Genomic DNA, 22,320 nt, shown 5'->3' with positions numbered 1-22,320 from the left:
AAAAGCCTTTAATTTGGTGATGGTTCAAATGGTCTCACCTACAGTCAATGTTGTGTGGTTGACTTTATCATGATTGAGATTATTTGGCCCTCTTTTTCAAAAAAAGATATCCATGGATGGAAGTACACTAAACCAATCTTCGAGCACTCCAATACATAATGATTTTTCCCAAAATGTGAGTGGTGAAGATGGGTGGTGGCAAAGGGAAACCCTTGCCTATATTTGAAGTTTTTTACACCCTAAATTCCTTTGAGCTTTGGAGGTGTTCTTGCTTTCCAGTTGGAATTTAGAGGTGAATTCCAAATTTGCAAGTGAGAATGCACTAACCTAAGTTTGAACAATGTTTAAAGAAAAATTATAGCTTTTGAGACAACTGTCTCCCTCCCCCCTCCCTCTTTCTATCATAGCCACTTTTGGCCACGAGCTATCCTCTATGTCTTTGTAGGTTTTCTCAGCTTCAAATAATGATTTCAAAAGTAAATTTAAAAGTAAAAGTTATGTGGGATTACACTAAACATAGCTCTTTTTTGAGCACTTGGATAAAAATTATCAATGCTACAATTCTTGAGAGCTTTAAGATTTCTTTTGGAGTGATTTAGTCTATCACCCTGCTAAAACTTCTCTCTCTCTCTCTCTCTCTATCTCTCTCTCTAAGTCACTTTTGACCACTAGCTATCTCTCTACACCTTTGCACCATAGCCTTCGGGACCATTGGAACTACTACACCTATGTTCTATCACGCTGCCATGATGTCTAAATTGATTATACATATTGAATTGCTAAAAGAGGCCCAATGGAACCTCGTCTCAACTCTGATAACCAATCTACCAAACTTCAAGCTTCCTCTCCTTCTCAATGTATGTACCCATGATAAACACATTTTCTAGCACCATAGAGAGAGAGATAAAAGAGTCCAAATGTAACCTCATCTCAACATTCCCTACTATAAAAGAAGGCATTCTACATTTAAATAAAAAAACACATGGCACATGAAATTCCTAGGATTGTGAGGTATAGATAGAGAGAGAGAGAGAGAGAGAGAGAGAGAGAGAGAGAGAGAGAGAGAGAGAGAGAGAGAGAGAGGTAAAGCGGTCAAGAAAATTTGTGACAAAAACTAACCCCAAAATTTTCTATTTCGAAGGAAACCCAAGTGATTCCTCATATTACAGTGGAAAACGTAGAGCTCCTTACCTTATTTATGTTATTCTGAGAAATATTGCATGAGACAAGAAAGACCCCTTGAAACTCTTGCTCTTAGCATAGCAGTCAAAAATGGAGAGGGAGCTGGGAGAGCCAATCTATTCCAATGGGGCAAGAAACTCTGATAACCAATCTAGCAAATTTTAAGATTCCTCTTCTTCTTCATGCAGGTAGCCATGATAAGCACATTTTGTAGCACAATAGAAAGACCCCGTTACAGGGCAGGTTTTGAATGTCATACGGGCAATGCTTATAGACTTGCCGATGAGTCTTGATACCTAAGCATACTATTTCAATGTGAATTGGGAGAACCAACCTACAATATTTGGAGAAGGAGTTGGAAAAGCCAATCTACCACATTGGGTGATAAAACCAACAAAATCACTCTTGCCACACTTGGGTGGTGTTGGGGTTAAGGCCTATGTGCCTTGACCGGTCGCCCAGGTCATGGGCGCCCGCCCACTGTTACCCTATACTTATAGTGAGTATACTGTATAGGGGGAGGTGCTACTTCATAGTCTCCCCACCCATATCTGTGTGTCATGTGTCTCCTTCTCTCTCTCACTCTCCGTTTGTGGTGCTCTCCGATCCCCTTCAATTGGTATCAGAGCAACAGGTGTGAGAGCGTAGATGGACGGCTTCATGATGAACTCATCGGCTATGGCGGAGAGGTCAGAGATCTAAGCAAAGAAATAGAGGAGGCTTGTGGATAGCCATATAGAGACTTGCAAGAGAGCTCTCAAGAGCTTCCTAGTGCTCACAGATCAGTTCCTCTACAGATCAGCCCACTATGCACAATATTTCCCTCTTCTCGGCAAGCTTTGCAACGGCTACATCGGTGACAGATTGGAGCTTGGAGCTTCCATAGACATGGAAGCATTGTGAGATTGATGCATTCGGATCATGCATCGAGGTGGGAAGTGAGTTTGAGCCTTTCTATGAGCTCAAAGAAGCACAGAAGAAAGTCGTTCAGTTTTTGGCAGTTTGACAGCAGTCCACTATTTTTCTCATAACTTGAGCTACAAATCTCCGATTCCAAAACTTTTTGGTTCAAAACGGATCTAGCTTCAATATCTACGACTTTGTAGAAGGAATCATTTTCTGGTTCAGAGTGCAGGTGGGTCTGAAATTAAAAACACAGAGACTATTTTTCAAGACAGTTTTGAGCTCTGTTGTTTTCTTTGCTGCACAGACAGCTTACCCGTGCACACTACAGGTAGCAGGCACATTTGCAGGTGTTACAAGATCGGGTTTGATTCCCAGGTACAGGTTGAGTCTAGTACTCCCACAGGTGTTGCCAGTTGCAGTTGAGTGGTTCTTCTGCACTGTTGTGGCTTGCATACATGGTCTTTGAGTGGGTAATGCTCTATGTATGCTTATGCGGTGAGCAGTAGATCTTGTGAGCAAGTGCAGAGGTTGGTTGTGGAGGATATGTATGGTCACCCGTGGTACTCTTTGTGAGCATTTGCTGGACACAGGTTTACAGATCTTATGCATGTATGTTGAGTGTAGTTTGATGCGCATTGATTGCTCATTGTATTGAGCTTGCAGGACAATGGTTTTTTTGTGTCGATAGCCATTTTGAATCGAAACTCTAGCAAAATTTTCCCAGGAGTTTTATGCGCATAAGTTGATGCGATCCAGGTTGTGATTGCAATTGCACTCAGTGATTACGTGCGGTGTTCTCTGCAGGTGGGAGCTTAGTGCATGTATGCATCGATACCGCACAGTGTGGGCTTAGTGATTAGCTCACAAATGTATGCTCTATGACGGCATGTATGTAGGTGATCTTCTGACCGAACAAGTCATAACTTCTTGGAGAAGTTTTGGGCTGAATTTCAGGGCTGATTCGGTGAAGATTATGCACATGGTTATGGTCGTCATGAATGCGTCTTGTAAGTAGTGCGGCTGATTGCAGTGTGATACTAGAGCAGGAGAGGCTTGTATTGACATTGCGGGAGCTCTACTTTGGAGTGTGTCTCACAGGTTTTACATTGTGTTTCTAGCCATATTTGTAGACATTTTCCAGGTGTTGTTGGTGAGGTGGTTTTGCTATCCAGCTTGCTACTTGTGCTCATGGTAGAGATAGGTGATCGATCAGATTGTGACCTCTCACAGATGTGTGTGTTTGATGGGTCAGACTTTGCGGCATGGAGAGATTGTATGCTTGATACTAACACAACGAGGGTTGCATCGACCATTGAGTGGTGATGCAGGTAGACCTTCAAACATGTCTAATGATCAGTGGTGATAGGAGCTTGAGGAGATGGCACTATCTACGCTCTCCTTGCACCTTGTGGAATCTGTATATGCTCTTGTTATGTATGAGACTACTTCGAGAGCACTTGGCGTAGATTACATAATATGTATGATAGATATGAGTCATCAAGGGCTCGTGTGAGACATGTACGTTCACGAGTATGCCGACAGGTGACATGTTGGTATTGTGGTCATTCTGGACACGTTGGACGGCGCTGTTTTCATCGTATGCGACATCATAGGAGACATGGCAGTCTCAGAGATGTATGTAGTGATGCCATGGACTTAGTTTCTTTGACAGTTGAGGCAGATGTAGTGTCGGAGTATACTAGTGATGGGGATGTCACTTTTACCTTGAGCTATGCACCAGATGCTATACATGTGGGTAGTGCACTCCCTTTGCAGTGGTTTCTAGACGCAGATGCTATGTTTCATGTCATGTCGCATCGTGAATGATTTTGTAGCTATTCTAGAGGGATGCTTGGCAGTGTACGTTTGACCGATGGATTGATGCATGCGATAGCAGGTGCAGGGGATGTGAGACTGTCATTACCGAGTGGTGCATCATACTTGTTATGACATGTGCACTATGTACCATATTTGACAGTGAGTTTGATCTCGATTGGTCAGCTTAGAGATTGTGGATGTCAAATTTCGCTTCGAGAGTGAGATTTTGTGATGCATTTGGGTTCACTAGTGATTGCGAGAGGTGCTAGGAGTGGTCCAGGTTACCCATTGCATGTGGATCACGGGAGAGACGGTGTTGTCTCTGTGATCATGCAGCCAAGTAGACAACGAGAGAACAGGCGAGTCTCTTTTGCTTGTGAGCTGCAGGATGCTTTGCATGGAGTGCAGAGCAGTGACCTTGTTGTGCAGGTTGCCTCTACGGATGTACAGGTAGAGCGGGACAGCTCTTGTGAGTCACAACAGGACGAGTCATCAGAGATGATGACAGAGATGACTCGCATGGATGCTAAGATGTCGGCTATTGTGAAGTCATTTCTTGATATTCTTATGCCAGAGCTTGATGCAGATTCAGGACAGATGGATATTCTTGGTACACATGTGATAAGCGGTGGGCACGAGGAGTCACTCCAGAGCTCGGAGTCAAAGTGCCATGGTCTCTATGATAGGGAACATGATTGCCATGAGTTGAGTTCTGAGTTGGAGGTGGCAGAGGTTTCCAGGATTGCATCAACGTTCGGTGTCCTCATGTACGAGATGCTGATCTCGAGGCCCGACATAGCAGCTACAGTGGGAGCATTTGCAGCAGGGTTGATTAGTCGCTCGATGACTGATCTCAGGATAGAGCATAGGGGAGGTTTGTAGGTATTGGATTGATACTTGCAGGAGTGCATGAGCTCTTGTAGACTCTTTGCAGATCTTGGAGCTAGATCTGTGTGGCTTCCACAGCGGGATGTTTGTCTATCAGTAGAGCCATATGCACTAGCTCATCGAGAGTCAGTGGGCATAGGTTGAGAAAATATCTCACCTTCTATTAGTCGTACACTAGTAGATCTTGCTTAAAGGCCCATTGGCCTTTAAGTGGGAGGTTGTTGGGGTTAAGGCCTATGTGCCTTGACCGGTTGCCCAGGTCATGGGCGCCCGTCCACTGTTACCCTATACTTATAGTGAGTATATTGTATAGGGGGAGCTGCTACTTCACAGTCTCCCCACCCATATCTGTGTGTCGTGTGTCTCCTTCTCTCTCTCACTCTCCGTCTGTGGTGCTCTCCGATCCCCTTCAGGTGGTTCAAGCTTTCTCTCTGTCTTCATGCAAGAACCCATGAAAAATCTGATCTTGATGTCATAGAGAGAACCAATGATAGGAGATGCTAAATAACCTTCAAGAAGTCTCACAACTAAGTGTTCAACTCCAATGGTGTCATTTCATATTCAATTTATCCTATGATGTCTATTAAATTTTAATATATCTTACTGATAGAAGAAGTGGGAGGATGCATGAAAGGAAAGGTTTGGTAAAGCAATAACCTTCAAGAAGTCTCACAACTGAGTCTTCAACTCCAATGGTGTCATTTCATATTCAATTTATCCTATGACGTCTATTAAATTTTAATATATCTTACTGATAGAAGAAGTGGGAGGATGCATGAAAGGAAAGGTTTGTTAAATCAATAGAAAGGATCTATCAAACAAGCCTTGAACTCATGCGCACCCTTTATTCCTTCCTTGGGTATAATACTCCAATTAATATGATGTGTTGAGGGTATTATATGCTTTCATTTGGAAGTTAGTATAGATAAAGAGCTTCCCTACCTTAAGTACACTACTTTAATTAATACTATGATGTATTTTATGCTTGCATTTGGGAGTAACTAAAATGATAAAAATTATGCATTCATTATGAACTTAGTGTTTTCTCTGTTGCTTGACAGAAGCATTTATGGGGACAAGGGACACATGCCTTTGTCTTCCTGAATCTTCAAGTCATTCCTCTCATGTGCGTGCACGCTGAAAGGTTTCACGAAATTATCGATGTCCACTCGCTATACAATGTACGATATACTTGCTAGAGGATGCCTTGCCATGCTCAACAAATGGCCATGGTCGTGGTAGGAGTCCCTCCACATTTGTGGAAGGTTCTATCCATGGTGATGTTACTATTCCACAAGTTCCTTTGCAAACTGTCATGCAAGGACAAGGATGAAGACAACACACTCTTTCATGTTTGGATGCGACAAGAAGATATCCTCGACAACGGGCAAGGCAACGCACCTCCAACATAAGACATCAGTGCCATCAACATGACGGACACTTTTGCCCTCTCATAGATGCTCAAAATGAGGAATAGGTCCCGTATGTTCATGACACATCACTTGGAGGAATTTCTTACATTCTACATGCCTATCCATGTCTACAAGGTGTCCACCCTTCCATGCTACCATTGATACATGTCTCATTGCCTACAGATCATACAGGAACCATGTCCTCCTTTTGTGAGTTTTGTGGTGCACGTCTTTGGCTGTGTGAAATGAAGAAGAAAGATACACCATCAATGGGAAAATATTATTGCAAAGGTGTGAAAGTATCCCTCTTTCCTCTTGCAAGACCGCCAGATGTATTGGAGAGGCTACTCAGTAATAGTGATGCTTTGAGTAGGTCTTTCAGAAGAAACATCAAGAGTAACAATAGTGTTACGGCATTTGTATCTCTTGGAGCTACCATTGATGAGACATTGATGGGTAGGTCTGGTGCATATTGCTTTCATGTACATGGTGGTGTGTACCATCGAATTGGTTCTTTGCTACCACATGAAGCAGGGGCTCCAAAATTTGCACAGATATATGTATATGATACTAAGCATGAGGTTCGGAATCGTATGAGTGCCTTGGATGGTTTGAATTTGTCCACTCTTGAATCATTATCAATGATGATGCGATCATGTAATCCGTATGTGAATGCCTTCTACAATGTTGGTAGAATGTTACGCGACAGTCCTGATGTGGAGATCAAAATGACAATTTGTGAGAATAGAAATAGTTCCAAGCCAGTACTTGATACATGTTGGCAATGAGGTTGCTGCGATTATGCCAGTCAAGGGGATGTACAAACAGTTGGCCATCGAGACATTGTGATACATTTTCAAAATGGAAGGCTGCAAAGGATTTCAAATCTACACAGGTCATACATGCCACTATTGTATGTTCTTCTCTTTCCATGGGGAGAAGATGGATGGCATATCAAGCTTCCTTATGATAATGTGCATGGCCCTTTGGATGCCTTGGTTGGTCAACAATGTGTCACTCAAAGAGAGTATTATGCATATCGGCCTACAGGTTCGTGATGATACAGAGTCATGATTTCTTCGTGGGGGTCGTTTACTTCAACAATTTATGATTGATGCATATTGTGCCATTGAGGAATGTTGTATTGCATGGGTCCGTACAAATCAGTAGACGTTGAGTGAAGAATTGTATGCAGTCTTGGTTGACATGGTGCATTTGTCTGGGAGTGATGCTGTAGTGTTACCATATACATGTGGTAGTGATGTGTGTGAACACACTAGGACCGCCGGGGCATTTTTTCCCTCTTTAGGAGGTTTTTTCCCCCGTGCATTGTATATACGCCCATCACTCTAGGGCTATCCATCTTTCAATTGCACACTAAGTAACTCTCTCTCTATTGTGTGCCTTGAGCTTCCTTCGTCTTCTCCAAGCTGTGTGTGTTTCTCTGCAACCCTAATTCCAACAATTGGTATCAGAGCAGGTCACGTCCTCCCGGGCTTAGTCGCCAGCTGCTCCAGCACACGCCTGCTCACTTTCTCCGATTTTGATTTGGGCTCATTTCGGCCTCCGTTTCCACTACGGGCAGTACTGCACAGGTTATTTCGTCATTTTGTGCAAATTTTCTGTCAGTGCCGTTTTCTGCATAACAGGTTCCTTATAGTCTTCTACGGTTTGTGCTATATAGCACAAGTTGTTCCCGCTCCATTTCTCCTATTTTCGGGCAGTTTTCACATCAGGTGCAGCATTTACCATGGCTGACAACAACAACACAGATGTGTTCAAGATGTTTGCTGCTGAGGACAGGTTGGATGGGGACAACTACCCTATGTGGGCTTATATGATGCAACACGTTCTTGTGTCAAAAGGTGTCTGGAACATTGTGCAGGGCATTGATGTACGTCCTGGTTCTGAAGATGTAGGCGATATTGAGGATGTTGCAGGTCTTGCTGCAAGGATTGCAGCTGTTAGAGTTGTTTTGCCTACAGTAGAACAAGCTCGTTGGGATGTTAAGGATGCGCAGGCTCATGCATTGATTGCGTTGTCTGTGAAGCGCACCATTATTCCTCACATCCGTTCAGCAAAATCTGCAAAACAGGCTTGGGATATTCTAGCAGGTCTTTATGCAAGCCGCAATGAGGCTAAAATTGCTTTGCTGCGTAAAGAGCTAGAGTCGAAGATTATGCATGAGGAAGATGATATGGACACTTTCCTTGCTAGTGTCAAGGATATCAATGAGCAACTCATTTCAGCAGGTGAAGTCATTTCTGACAGTTCCCTTGTGCAGACTGTTCTTGATGCCTTACCAGATTCCTACCAGACTTTTGCTAGTACTTGGAGACTGATGACCCAAGGAAATCCTGAAGTTGTCAAGTTTGATGCATTATGCACATTGCTGTTGCAAGAGTCACTTTCTAGAAAAAACAGGACTAGGAAGCGTGCAGTTGAACAGGCTTTTATTGCTTCTCAAAGAAAGGGTGGTAACAGTAATGCAGCCACTTCTTATGGTTCTGCTGCGAGTGGCAAAAATTTTGTTCCTAATGCTTCTGCTGGCAGCACTTCGTCTGGCAATTCTGGTGATAAGGGCAAAAAGAAGATGCGTTGCCATTATTGTAAAGCCAATGATCACTTGATCAAGTCGTGTCCTAAGTTGAAGGCCAAAGAGGCTAAGAAGAAAGAGGGTGGTTCCACTGCAAATGCTGGTTCCACTACAAATGCAGCCATTGTTGAGTCTTCTGTGAAAGGAGATTGTGATGCTGATGTTGATGCAGAATGGGCTTTTAGCGCAGAGTGCAATTACAATCCTGCTGTCCATGATGCATGCTTGTCAGTTGCTGCAGATTCACATGTGTGGTATTTCGACAGTGGTGCTACAAAGCACATTACCTCACATCGTGAATTGTTTACCTCTCTCGAGTCTGTCCCTCATGGGAATTCAGTCACTTGTGCCAACAACGCCTCTTATCCAGTTCAGGGAGTTGGAAAGATTGTGCTCACTGCTGCTAATGGCAGTTCCTTCACACTTGTTGATGCACTTTATGTACCTGGGATCAAGAAGAATCTCTTGTCTGTATCCGCACTTGCTAGACTTGGACTTGTAGTCAAATTTGTGGCTGACAGATGTACAGTTCATGATCTTAGTTTTGGTGATGAAATTGTTGCATCTGGGCTTTTGTGCCGTGGGCTGTATAAGCTCACTTTGTATGACAAGTGTGGACAAAATTTTGCAAATGCTGTTGCAGATTCAAGGGCTATTTCAGATGCAAAACTTTGGCATGCACGTTTTGGTCATCTGAATTTTGCCAGTTTGCTGCGTTTGCAGAAATCTGATATGGTTGCTTCTTTGCCGCCTCTTGAAGCACCTATCAAACATGTTTGTGAAGGCTGTATTCTGGGTAAAATGCAGCGTTCTAAGTTTCCAAAGGATGGTTCAGTTAGGGCCACATGCAGGTTGCAGCTTGTGCATAGTGACGTTTGTGGGCCCATGCAAACTCCGTCCTTGGGCAATTACCTGTACTTCGTGACTTTCATTGATGATTACTCCAGGCATGCATGGGTATTTCCGCTTAAAGCAAAGTCCGAAGTTTTTATGTGCTTCAAACAATTTTTGGCTATGGCTGAAAATGTCTCAAAATGTACTATGGGCACCCTCCGTTCCGATCGAGGGGGGGAGTATATGTCTCATGAATTTAATGCATTTCTGGCTAGTCGTGGGATAAAACACCAATGTACAGTGCCTTATACACCTCAGCAAAATGGTGTTGCTGAGAGGAAAAACAGGTCACTAACGGAAATGGCACGATGTATGGTCAAAAGTCAAGCTTTGCCGCATTCTTTTTGGCTTGAGGCCATCATGTGTGCCACTTATGTACTTAACAGGTGTCCTACGAAAGCTTTGCAGTCTATTACTCCATATGAAGCATGGCATGATAGAAAACCTTCTATTGAGCACATGCGTGTTTTTGGCTGTTTGGCATATGCTTTGGTGCCACAAGTGCAGCGCAGAAAATTGGATGATAAGGCTGTCAAATGTATTTTTGTTGGTTATAGTGCTGAAAGCAAAGGTTACAGGTTGTATCATCCGCAAACAAAACGTATTTTGGTTTCACGGGATGTAGTGTTTGTGGAAGATTCTGTTCAACCCTTGCTGTCATGTACTAGAGACAGTAATGTAAGCTCACAGGACATTTATGACACTTTGTTGCCTCTTTTCAGTGGTGGAAATACGAATGTAAGTTCCAATGAGGCAAATGTACAGCCTATGGGGGTTTCTGAAAATGTTTTAGAACAGCCTATTACTGATGCAGATGTACATGATGTACTTGATGAGGAAAGGGCTGAAAATGAGCAGGCTAGAGGTATGCCAAAATGGCTGGTGCACACTTTGCGTGATAGTAAATTGGATGCACCTTTATCTAGTCGTACTCGTTCAGGCTCTCGCCATGCATCTTATGCATCAGATTGTTATGCTTTGGCTGTGTCTAGTTTACATGATGTTGAGGAGCCTCTGTCTTTTGATGAAGCACAGAATTCAGAAAATTGGATTGCTGCCATGAAATCAGAATATGATGCACTTATAGAGAATGACACATGGACTTTATGTGATTTGCCTCCTGGCAAAAAGGCCATTGGTACCAAGTGGGTTTACAAGTTGAAACGCAAGCCGGATGGTGAGATCGATCGCCATAAGGCTCGACTTGTTGCAAAGGGTTATGCACAACAAAAAGGCATAGATTATGAAGAGACTTTTGCTCCCACTTGTCGTATGACTACTGTGCGTTTTCTATGTGCATTGGCAGCTCATTTTGGTTGGGATGTACATCAATCAGACATTGTTACTGCTTTCTTGAATGGTGACATATTTGAGGAAGTTTATGTAACGCAGCCCCGCGGTTTTGTCATAAAAGGACAAGAGGACAAAGTGTGCAAATGTAAGAAGGCTTTGTATGGGTTGAAGCAATCTCCTCGTGCTTGGTATGAGAAAGCTGACACTCATTTGGTTAAACGAGGCTTTCGTAACAGTCCAACAGAAAGCACATTGTATGTAAAGCGTGAGGATGATGTATTTCTCATTGTGGTTCTTTATGTTGATGATTTGCTGATCACTGGACCAAATGAGAGACATATTGCTGAATTTAAGGCTGATTTGAATGCTACTTTCAAGATGAAAGATTTGGGGCTGTTGCATCATTACTTGGGTATACAGTTTAAGCAGTGTGATGGTGGTATTGCCTTGTGTCAGAAAAGTTACATAGAGACATTGCTATGTAAGTTTGGACTTGAGGATTGCAAACCTATTGCCACTCCCATGGAAACAGGTTTGAAGTTGAGTCTACATGATGCTGGCGATCCTGCTGATGTCACTCTTTACCAAACTGCTGTTGGCTGCCTCATTTATGTATGCAACACGAGGCCAGATATTCAGTTTGCAGTCTCGCAGGTCAGCAGATTTATGCATAGCCCAGGGTCTAAGCATTGGCAGGTTGTCAAGAGGATTTTCTGCTACCTTAGTGGCACTTTACATCTTGGCTTGTTTTATCCCAAGGGGGGATCATTGCCGCCAGACTTACATGCTTTTTCGGACTCAGATTGGGCTGGTTGTTTTGACACGCGAGTGTCCACAAGTGGTTTTTGTTTCATGCTTGGCAGTTCATGTATATCATGGTTGAGCAAGAAGCAACCTACTGTGGCCACTTCGAGTTGTGAGGCTGAGTACAGGGCAGTCTTCACAGCTACGGTTGAGTGTGTATGGCTCAGACGCCTTATGGCTGACTTGGGTGTTGGACAGGACACTGCCAACACTATCTACACTGACAGTCAGAGCGCATTGGCAGTTGCGAGGAACCCAGTTTTTCATGCTCGCACAAAGCACATTGAGGTGCATTACCACTATGTCAGGGAGAGGCTCTCAGCAGGAGAGATCAGCTTGGCTTATGTGCCAACACAGGACAACCTTGCAGATCTTTTCACAAAGGCATTGTCTCGTGAGAAGCTTGAAGCTTTCCGCAAAGCTTTGGGCTTACTCCCCTTTGTGGACTGATCCTGTCCTCAGGGCATGGCACTTCCCTTTACTCATGTGCCAGCTCTCGTTCACCGCATCACTCCAGGGGGGATTTGTTACCATATACATGTGGTAGTGATGTGTGTGAACACACTAGGACCGCCGGGGCATTTTTTCCCTCTTTAGGAGGTTTTTTCCCCCGTGCATTGTATATACGCCCATCACTCTAGGGCTATCCATCTTTCCATTGCACACTAAGTAACTCTCTCTCTATTGTGTGCCTTGAGCTTCCTTCGTCTTCTCCAAGCTGTGTGTGTTTCTCTGCAACCCTAATTCCAACATGTAGTTGGATGGTCTGCAGGTCGAAGAATTGTCTTACCCTCATCTTTTATAGGCGGCCCTCGGCACATGTACCAATTGTATCGAGATGCAATGGCAATAGTGCGTGCAAAGGGAAAGCGAGACCTATTTATCACATTCACATGTAACCCCAAATGGACAGAAATAAATGATGCATTACTTCCACGACAGGTTTCCTCTGATCGACCAGACATAACCACTAGGGTTCTCTTCTTGAAACACTCGAGCATGATGAATTATATCTTAAAGAAAGATATTTTTGGGAAAGTGGTGGATTACATATCTGTCGTGGAGTTCCAAAAGAGAGGCTTGCCACATTCTCATACATTATTGATTCTAGATCCTCGATGTAAGCCTCAATCAACATCTGACTATGACAAGATGGTTTGTGTAGGCTGCCATATAAAAATCGATTTCTAGTGCTACATGATATCATTGTTAGTTGTAACATTCATGGTTCATGCGGTGAGTTCAATAGTTTATCTCCTTGCATGGTTGATGGCCGATGTATTAGATAATATCCACGTTCATTTTGTGAGCAAACAAGCATGGATAATAATGGCTACCCCATTTATGTGCGATGAAACAATGGCTTCACCGCCAAGGTTAGGGGTTCTACTATTGATAACCGATGGGTTGTGCCATATAATCCTGTTTTGTCACACTATTTAATGCGCATATCAATGTTGAGGTATGCTCGACAATTTCAGCCTTCATGTATGTCTATAAGTACATCTACAAGGGGCATGATAGGGCAACTGTAAGATTATATACATCGGTACGTGATGCAAAAAGGGTGAACATTGATGAGATAGACATGTACACGGATGGCCGCTATGTATCTGCATCTGAGTCTTGCTAGAGAATGTTTGAATATCCTTTGCACAATGACGTACCAGTTGTTCAGAGATTGAGCGTGCATGTTCCAGCTGGTCAAATGGTGACTTTTCGAGATAATGATAGACTTAATGATGTCTTGCAAAGAGATAATGCAGAGAAGACCACTTTGATAGAGTGGTTCAAATGCAACTTGGAGAATCCTGAAGCAAACGATAGTTTGTACATTGATTTTCCTCAAACGTGGGTGTGGAATTTGGGTTCCAAGAAATGGACAAAAAGACGTCGTGGGGACACTATTGGGCGGATGTATTTTGTGCAGCCCTCTGCAGGTGAACGATATTATGTCCGTTTGCTTTTGACTATTTGTAAAGGATGTAAATCATTTGAGGATATACGCTCTGCACATGGTGTATTGTTTCCAACATTCAAGGTAGCATGCATTGCAAGGGATATCTTGGAAGATGATGGGGAATGGTTAGAATGCATGGAGGAAGCTTGCAGTACACATACAAGCTTGCAATTGAGACATTTTTTTGTGACCATTCTATTGTTTTGTGAACCCTCCTCCCCTCATCTCTTATGGGAAATTTTTTTGTATGAGGACTATCAACACATGTTGGAGATGAGATATGAGTCGTTAGATGGCTGTACACAGGTTGCTGAAGGGTATGCATTGAGACATTTTCATAGCATTCTTGGTACTTTTGGACGATGTTTAACTGAATTTCTTGGATTTCCAATGCCTGATGAACACTTTGTGACACGTGATGAAAATAGCTTGCTTTTCCAAGAGAAATGCCTTGACACAATGCAAGAGCTATCCATGTCACGTGAAATGGAGCAGAGTCTAAATGAAGATCAAAGGATTGCTTTTGAGGCAGTGTTGCATGGATTGACTATTGATGGTGGGGCTATTTTTTTCCTAGATGGTCTTGCAAGGACTGGAAAAACTTATGTGTATAATTGTTTGTTGTCAGGTGTGCATGGAGAAGGAGAAGTTGCATTGGCCACAATATCTTCTGGTATTTCTGCCTTTCTATTGCGAAATGGACGCACTGCACATTCTAGATTCAAGATACCCTTGGACCTTGATAGTTGTAGCACATGCAATATCCCTATTCAAGGTCAACTTGCTTAATTTCTTAGAATGCGCAAGTTGATTGTGTGGGATGAGGCTCCTATGATGCATCGATATGCCTTCAAAGGTTTGGACAGGTCTTTGCAAGATATCATGTGCTCAACAAATCCATTTGGTGGAAAAGTGTTGCTTCTTGGGGGAGATTTCAGACAGATCTTACCAGTGGTGTTCCAGGGAGCGTGTGCTGACATTGTTGATGCTACACTTTGTCGATCGCACTTATGGAATCATGTGAAGATTCTAAGATTGGCACATAACTGGTGATTTTGCAAATTCTGCCTATAGAGAATTGCTTATGGATGTAGAAAATGGGACTTTGACAATCGGTGATGAACAAATGATAGAAATCCCCCGTCACATGGTGCTTTCTTCATCCTCATTGGATGCATTGATAGGTTGCTTCTATTCAAAAATTGATAAATATGTGGTCCATGCAGAATACTTCAAAGAGCGGGCCATCCTTGCTCCAAAAACATCTGAAGTTGATATTGTCAATGCTAAGTCCCTGTACACAATGAAAGGTGATGTTGTGCAATCCTGTAGTGCTGACTTTGTGGCAGAAAACTCGATGCAAGATCCTTTCTTATACTCTGTGGAATTTTTAAATAGTCTCACCTTGGGTGGTGGATTTCCAACACATTGCTTGGAGTTGAAAATGAATGCCCCAATACTTCTACTACGGAACATTGATCCAAGTCGAGGTCTATCTAATGGGACATGCTTGGTGTGCAAGGCATTTCATGCAAGAGTTCTAGAGGCAGAAGTTATTACAGGTACACACGTAGGCACGCGGGTTTTCATCCCTCGAATATGTTTTGTGCATTCTGGTACAAAGTTGCCATTCGTTCTTAGACGGAGGCAGTTCCCAGTTAGATTGGCTTTTTTTATGACGATAAATAAGTCACAAGGACAAAGCATTTCCATGTTGGGCCTATCCCTGGTGACACCGGTCTTCACTCATGGATGACTGTATGTTGCATTGTCATGTGCACGTTTAGCCATTGGAGTGAAGATTCTCCTACGTGACATTGATGTAAACGAAACAACTGCACTAACAACAAACATTGTGTACCATGAGATATTAAGCAATTCCATATGAAGGTTCCAATTCTTCTTTGTGTATGACGATAAATAAGTCACATGGCCAAAGCATTACCATGTCGGGCCTATACCTGGTGACATCGGTCTTCACTCATGGATAATTGTATGTTGCACTATCACGCGCATGCTCAACTGTTGGAGTGAAAATTCTCCTACGTAACGTTGATGTAATTACAAAACAATTGCACTAACAGTAAACATTATGTACCATGAGATATCAATCAATGCCATATGAAGGCTCCAATCCTTCTCATCGTTGTCCTCTTCTTTATATACTTTTCAAATCATAAAATATTTTGTGAATTAACTTTCTACCTCTCTCCATAACATATACTAAACTATGTCATGTGAAGGTTTTGTTCATTCCTCACATTGTATATTTTGTGGTTTCTATTTGGGTATATAGATCATGGATCAAATGACTTACATCTCTGAGGTGTCCTTTCTATTAAATGTAGAAGATCATCCACATCCTGGTATGTTTTTGTCCACCATTAAGACATGATGTGGAGACTTATTGTGTTATCTTTGGGACCTTGATTTTTTTTTTCCATTATTTTAAGCAGAGACACTTTTTTGGTGTGCACCTTTGCCGCACAAAAAAAATGTTAGGACCATCAACAAGCACTACAAGACCAGGTGTGTGTGCATGAAATCATAAATTCACTTGGCATAAAGTAAGATTCATGGTTTTTTTGTTTCCTTATGTGTTACGGACCTTAGGAAGTTGCCATCAATGGATATCTTTACATTGCGTATTTTGGCATACTCCTCCGATGTTGAATACGGTGTATACTCGGTAAGGAAGGAGTGTGTGTCTTCCCAAGATGAAGATGATGCTCAATGGTTTGCTAGATATAAAGGATACTCCGTTCTCGATGATTGGGAGTACCTACAAAGTTCTAGGTTCGCTGAGTTGTTCTACCAAATCTACTTGCCTAAAAAACTTGCATGTTTGGCAGTACCATACATAGCTGCAATAACCGGTATGTGTAAATTGTTGTGTTTGGTGCTTCAATTGTATTATTTTAAAAAAGTCTCCCTTTTTTACTACTATTTTTTGTTAATCCAGGAGATAATCAACCATGGGATGGAAAAACGGTCCTTAATTTAGGAATGGAGAAACTCCAAGCCGATTGCCAATTGCATGATGAAGCCAGCTATGTTGATATTGCCTCTTAGATCATTTGTGGCATGATAATGTCCTTGATTGTGCTTGCTTCTATGACAAACCTATCAATAGCTTTGCCATGCTTGTGATCCATTTTAGGCAATGTTCTTTGAAAATCTGGATACATTTCTAAATGTCTTGGTGTTTATTATGACTTTGTAATTCTATGCAATAGAGTTTTCCACTTGCGATTTGAGTTTGAGGGATCCAAGATATTAGGTTCATATCTTAGAGATCTTTGTTTAAGCACAACAATTCTATGCATTTATCCTCAAGTTTGTGAATGGATAGGTTGCTATGTTGAGAGAGAGAGAGAGAGAGAGAGATGTGCAATAAGGAAGAGAGAAAATCATGCATGTTTCTTGAGGAAAACATTAAAGTCTCTCTGTGTCTTTTCTTGAACTTGCACCTCTTATACTTTTTGTAGATTATGTTTTTTTTTATGATAAGATGTTATGTTCGTAATATTGTGCAAGGGATTGCTTCCTTTGTGGTAGTTGACACATAGTTCAACTTTATATGCATCGTGATGTAATTTTTAATGGTACAGCTATGGAAAACATGAATAAAAATGCCATCGTTGAGACCAAGTCGGATGGTATTGAGTCCACTCCTCCAAGGTTTGACAATGTTCGAGCGGCAAAGAGAAGTGCTCAATGCGTGGGATCCTCTTCTATTAATCCTGTGGTAAATGATGGGAATCATGAACTCATGGCTACATTATGGGACTTCTTTGTCCGTAGTGAGTCTAGGAAATTGGACTTTGAACGAAACTTGGAAGCACTTTTGGACGTGGCTCAGGAAGTGAATGGCCAACAAATTGTAGACCTTCGCAATGGGGTGTGTTTATGTGCACAACGCTTCAATGGAGGAATGGCCCAGGTTGAGGAGAATCAATTCAACATGCTGGTGCACATGGAGCACACATGCCCAATAGGGAAATCCAAGTCCAAATTGATGCACTTAAGGACCAGGTCCTTGCTTTAGAAGGAGAGGTAACCCGGCTCAAGGTCCATCTGAATCGATTGAATGCATTGATGACAAAGATGGCTCGAGCTACTAGAAATAGTTGAAGCACGTACTTTTGTGTGCTAATTGGATTCACTATGTTGATGTACTAAAGCATGCCTTGCTTTGAACTGCGTTGGTAGGATAAATTAGTGAACATGTTGTTTTTTTTTGTTTTATACTTGTGTTGTTTGAGCTACATGGCATGAAGCCATAGAGTATACTTAAATTAAGTTTTGAGACTTTGGTTGAGATGATATTTTTGGTCAAAACAATATGAGGTACTACCATTGTGGCTTGGGGACATAAGGTAGCATGTTTTTAGAAAAGAGGCTTCCATTGTTACAACTATCTTTAGCTATGTGAGCTTCAAGGACGTTGCAATGAAATACTTGAAAGCTTGATAGATTCCATGATATTTTTCCACTATCTACATTTCATTGTGAAAGTTATCTTTAGGTTTACAAGTAGAAATTGTTTTACTCCTTTAGATTTGGTTCACTTTATGCACTGTCAAATAATCGGGTAGCACTTTCCAGACCCCGTTATTAGTTCGTAATGATCATTGTAGACAACTTCAGATTGGGATCATGCACATCAAACCACTTCAATGGGATATTTTATTGTATTGATGCATATGCACGTGCCTAAATTTTGTTTTCTCTTTGCAAACAACAAACTTCCTCCTATGAAACCCTTTGCTTTTGGAAATTAGGGAGCATTGAGACCCTTTTATGATGTGTATCCACAAAGTATGTATAATGTACCCTAATTGTGGAAGGTTCAAACAAGATGATAGAGTTTGTGGGATTATTTTTACAAAAGGGTCATCGATGTATGATAGTGTAGCTGGAAATTTGAATGTTAACATAGTTATTATATATTACCAATTGAAACTCCACCAAAGCATCCTTTGCCACTAACTATTTTGTTGATTGTTTCCTAAGAGTTTTGACATTTTGCATGGAGTGGAAATGTAAATCGTAAATAGGATCTGTCTCTGTTTGAAGGTTTATTGGTATTGCATTTGAAGTTATTTTCTTTTCTTAAAATCTCAAAACTATGTGTTGCCTCTACTTTAAGTTTTGCATATGCGTGATATTTTTCATGTTTTTCCATCTCATTATGTGAAAATGTTAAAAATTCAAGGCTTATGTACACATAAACGAGTAGATTTGTGTAGCTCTTTATGCATGCCTATGAGTGATCGAGAACTAAGATTTTGTTACAAATTTCAAAGTTTCAATGGTATCAATAGTATGCTCTTTTGGATTACACCAACATGTGGATCGCATACTATAGTTGCTATGTTGATTCAATTCTCTATACACTTCGATTGTCATGAAAAGATGATGTTATGATGTTTCTTGGACGGGGTTGAAATATTGTATTTATAGATGCCACGTCAAAGAAGGCATTGGACAGTATCTACGTTTAGCTGGATGCTTCATCATCCGCCGTTTCTTATCTATGGTAGGATCTAAGTATATCCTTTGAAAATTTTCCAGCTTGGTGTTCAAACTAACAATTTTCTCATTTTAGATCCACCTGGTTGGAGAGGCCCACTTCGTACGCATGATGTAGTACACATTATTGAAAGCTTTGAAGTTGTTAGGTAACGAACACCAATGTAGCACAAGGCTTTTTTAAATATTTTTTGGTTATTGCACTTATTGTAATTAACCAATTGGCTTGCAAGAATCACTATTATCGTGATAACATTCTAATGGAAGTGCATGAGTTTTTTGGAGGACTCCAAGGGTACTTTCATGTCAGTGTGGCTTTGAATTGTAATGCAGGTTCAGCTCGCATACGGGTTCGCGAGCTCGGATATCGCTTGCCGGCCAATGCAGAATACTCTTATAGGGATAGATATGAGAATTGAAGGATTGTATTATACACCCTGTGAGATGGGCATCGTCATTTTGGTAGGAGCGTTCATTGTGTGGGTCCATGGGTTCTACGAGTACCAAATGCAACATTTCGAAGGCTGTCGTTTTGAAGTTGCAGATGTTTTGTTAGTTAAGATTTAGTGGCTTGCAAAAACGTTTCTTTAGAAACGAATATTAGGGCTTACAAAGACTACTTATAGTAATGGAAGTGGATTGTTGTTTTTCTTTTAGTTTTCCTTTTCCCGTCTCTCTCTCTCTCTCTCTCTCTCTCTAAAGTAAAAAAAAACCATGTACTTATTCTCTACTCTCTCTCTCTCTCTCTTCATCCCCCCTCCCAACCTCATGTGTAGTCTTTTAAGTTTATGTTATGTAGTTGTTATGTTCATTCAATTCTCTATGCACTTTCTATTGTCGCACAAAGTCAGTGTGATTTAGGTTGATACCATAATGCATTATTTCACATAATAAAGCATTTAAGATATGGTTGTCACTACCTTCAATTGGATGCATAAAAAATATTTACACATGTTATCCTTCTAAAGAAGGGGGGAGGGGGGGCTACACAAAATTGAATGATACTCCTTCTTGGCCGCACCAATGCGTGGGTCACATACTAGTTACCATTCTAAAAGAATAGAATGCAAGAGAAGTCAAAACATGTGATGATGTGAAATGAAAGGTGAAATAAAAAGATCCATTTAATATTATAAAATTAAATAACATTTAATGTAAGTCTCAATCAGGTCATTTTTTTATTTTCTTCTAGTCGATACCCGCTACTCGCTGACGGGAGCAAAGCGAACCCCGAACCCCGATGGCCTCTAAAACACAGGGGACCGAATGGCGCGCCTCGAGCCTGTCATGGTAAAGCAAACAGGGGGCACCACCTATCTTCAGCGGCTAGGACGCAAACAACACACCACCATAACAAATTTTTCATCCAAGAGAGATGGATGCTTGGGAGTAATGATGAAAAGGAAAGGGAATGAGATCAAGTGAGAGAGAGAGAGAGAGAGAGAGAGAGAGAGAGTGAGGGAGGGGGTATAGCGGCTTAATACTTAGGCATCACAAAAGGATGGTGAATCCGCACACCCTTCACACATACACAAGCTCACTCCAAAACACAAAACTAGGTGGCGATTCCGCACACCTCACATGGGCAAAACATTGCAAGAAAACATACTCACAAGACCTCAAGCTTTATTTAGAGAATTAGGCGATGAAATGGGGAGCATAGGGTAGGGGAATGAGAAGGGAGAGAGTGGTAGAGCACATGGCGGATAGGTGGGAGTTGATGGCGAAGACTCGCACGAGGATTATGGCCATCATCCTTCATTTAGTTGCCCTTCATCTTCCATAGCCAAGGGTGTAGAGGTCATGCTCAAGACAAGCATGGTGATTGCGGTGATGGTGATGGTGTGGGTGTGTGTGTGTGCACTAGGCACACACAGTGCATAGTGTGTTCTTTGGTGATGTTGTGTGTGTATTTAGTGTGATGGTGACCCCTCTTTCTATAGGGGAGGAGGGGGGAGAAATTCTAGAATTTAGAAATGAAGAAATCGTTATCTACATAGGCCATGTGACTGTGGGCCCCACTTGTCTGGCTGTGTGTATATGTGCCAGAACAGCAGTCTCATGAGAGAGAGACTAAGAGAGAGAGATGGGTTGATGAAAAAAAGTGAGAGGTGACATGGAGAATAAAGTAATTACAAGAGGGGAGAGAGGGGAGTGTATTCAGAGGTGAATCTGTGTGCAGATGTGTGTGAACACAAGAAAAATCAGGTAACCACCGGGTGGGGATGGGTCTGTGGGCACTTTTTTCAGTGAAACTGAGGGTGTGTGAGTGTGGGGGAGGTTATTTATCTACAAGACAAGAGACATGGCGCCCTTTAGAGAGAGGGGGGTGTATTTGGGTCATGGGATATGATAGGAGAGAGAAAGAGGGGGTGGGGTATACTATTTTGGAAGATAGGGTAAGTTGCATGTGAGTTGGTACATTATTGGTGAGTTATAATGCATTATTGGTGAGAGGTGGGGTAGCTTGAGGGGAGAGAGAAAGGAGAAAGGACAAGGGGAAGAGAGAGGGGGTTCACCTTTTGAGTGGAGGAGAGGAAAAGGGGCACACGGCGGGGCAATAGTGAAGAAAAAGGAGGCAAGGTGGGGATGGGCTACCCCGCAGGCATGAGGTGGCCTATTTTACCTTTCTTATATATTTACATAATCATAATTTATTTTTTCTTACTTTTTCCAATGCCTTTTATCACTCCCTCCCTAAGAGGGGGTTTTCATGGGGTGGGGACGAGAGAAGAGGGGTATGGGAGCTTGGCTTGTGAAAAGCCCCCATCATTAGCCCTCCCCTTTTGGCTAGAGGCATTCATGTCTCTAGCTCATCTGTTTGATCATTATCGTCAGAGGTGGCGGCTGATGGTGTGTCCTTATCTGGAATGTCAATTGGTGGAGCCTGGTGAAATCGAAGAAAATAAGGTTTCAGTCGCCAACCATTTACCCTGGTTTTATGAAGTTTTCCATCAGCCTCCATAAGCTGGTAGCTTCCATTGGCATACTTTTTCCTGATGATGAAAGGACCTTCCCATCGGAGTAGGAGT

At 42.0% G+C, this 22,320-nt stretch overlaps 1 protein-coding gene across 1 annotated transcript; it reads left to right on the top strand.

Annotated features, from left to right (window-relative positions):
- The first annotated feature begins 13,429 nt into the window (after positions 1-13,429).
- Positions 13,430-14,542, top strand: LOC147461036 (uncharacterized). Its single transcript, XM_086504611.1, has one exon. The coding sequence runs from the start codon at positions 13,430-13,432 to the stop codon at positions 14,540-14,542; it is 1,113 nt and encodes a 370-aa protein (XP_086360737.1).
- The last annotated feature ends 7,778 nt before the right edge of the window (positions 14,543-22,320 follow it).

The sequence above is a fragment of the Adiantum capillus-veneris genome, chromosome 3 (assembly GCF_014529385.1).
Source record: "Adiantum capillus-veneris isolate H3 chromosome 3, ASM1452938v2, whole genome shotgun sequence".
Lineage (NCBI taxonomy): Eukaryota > Viridiplantae > Streptophyta > Polypodiopsida > Polypodiales > Pteridaceae > Adiantum > Adiantum capillus-veneris.
This window is presented reverse-complemented; position numbering and strand designations above follow the sequence as displayed.

Coding starts and splice junctions, on each gene's coding strand:
- LOC147461036 (XM_086504611.1), top strand. CDS start 13,430: ATGTTTGAATATCCTTTGCACAATGACGTACCAGTTGTTCAGAGATTG.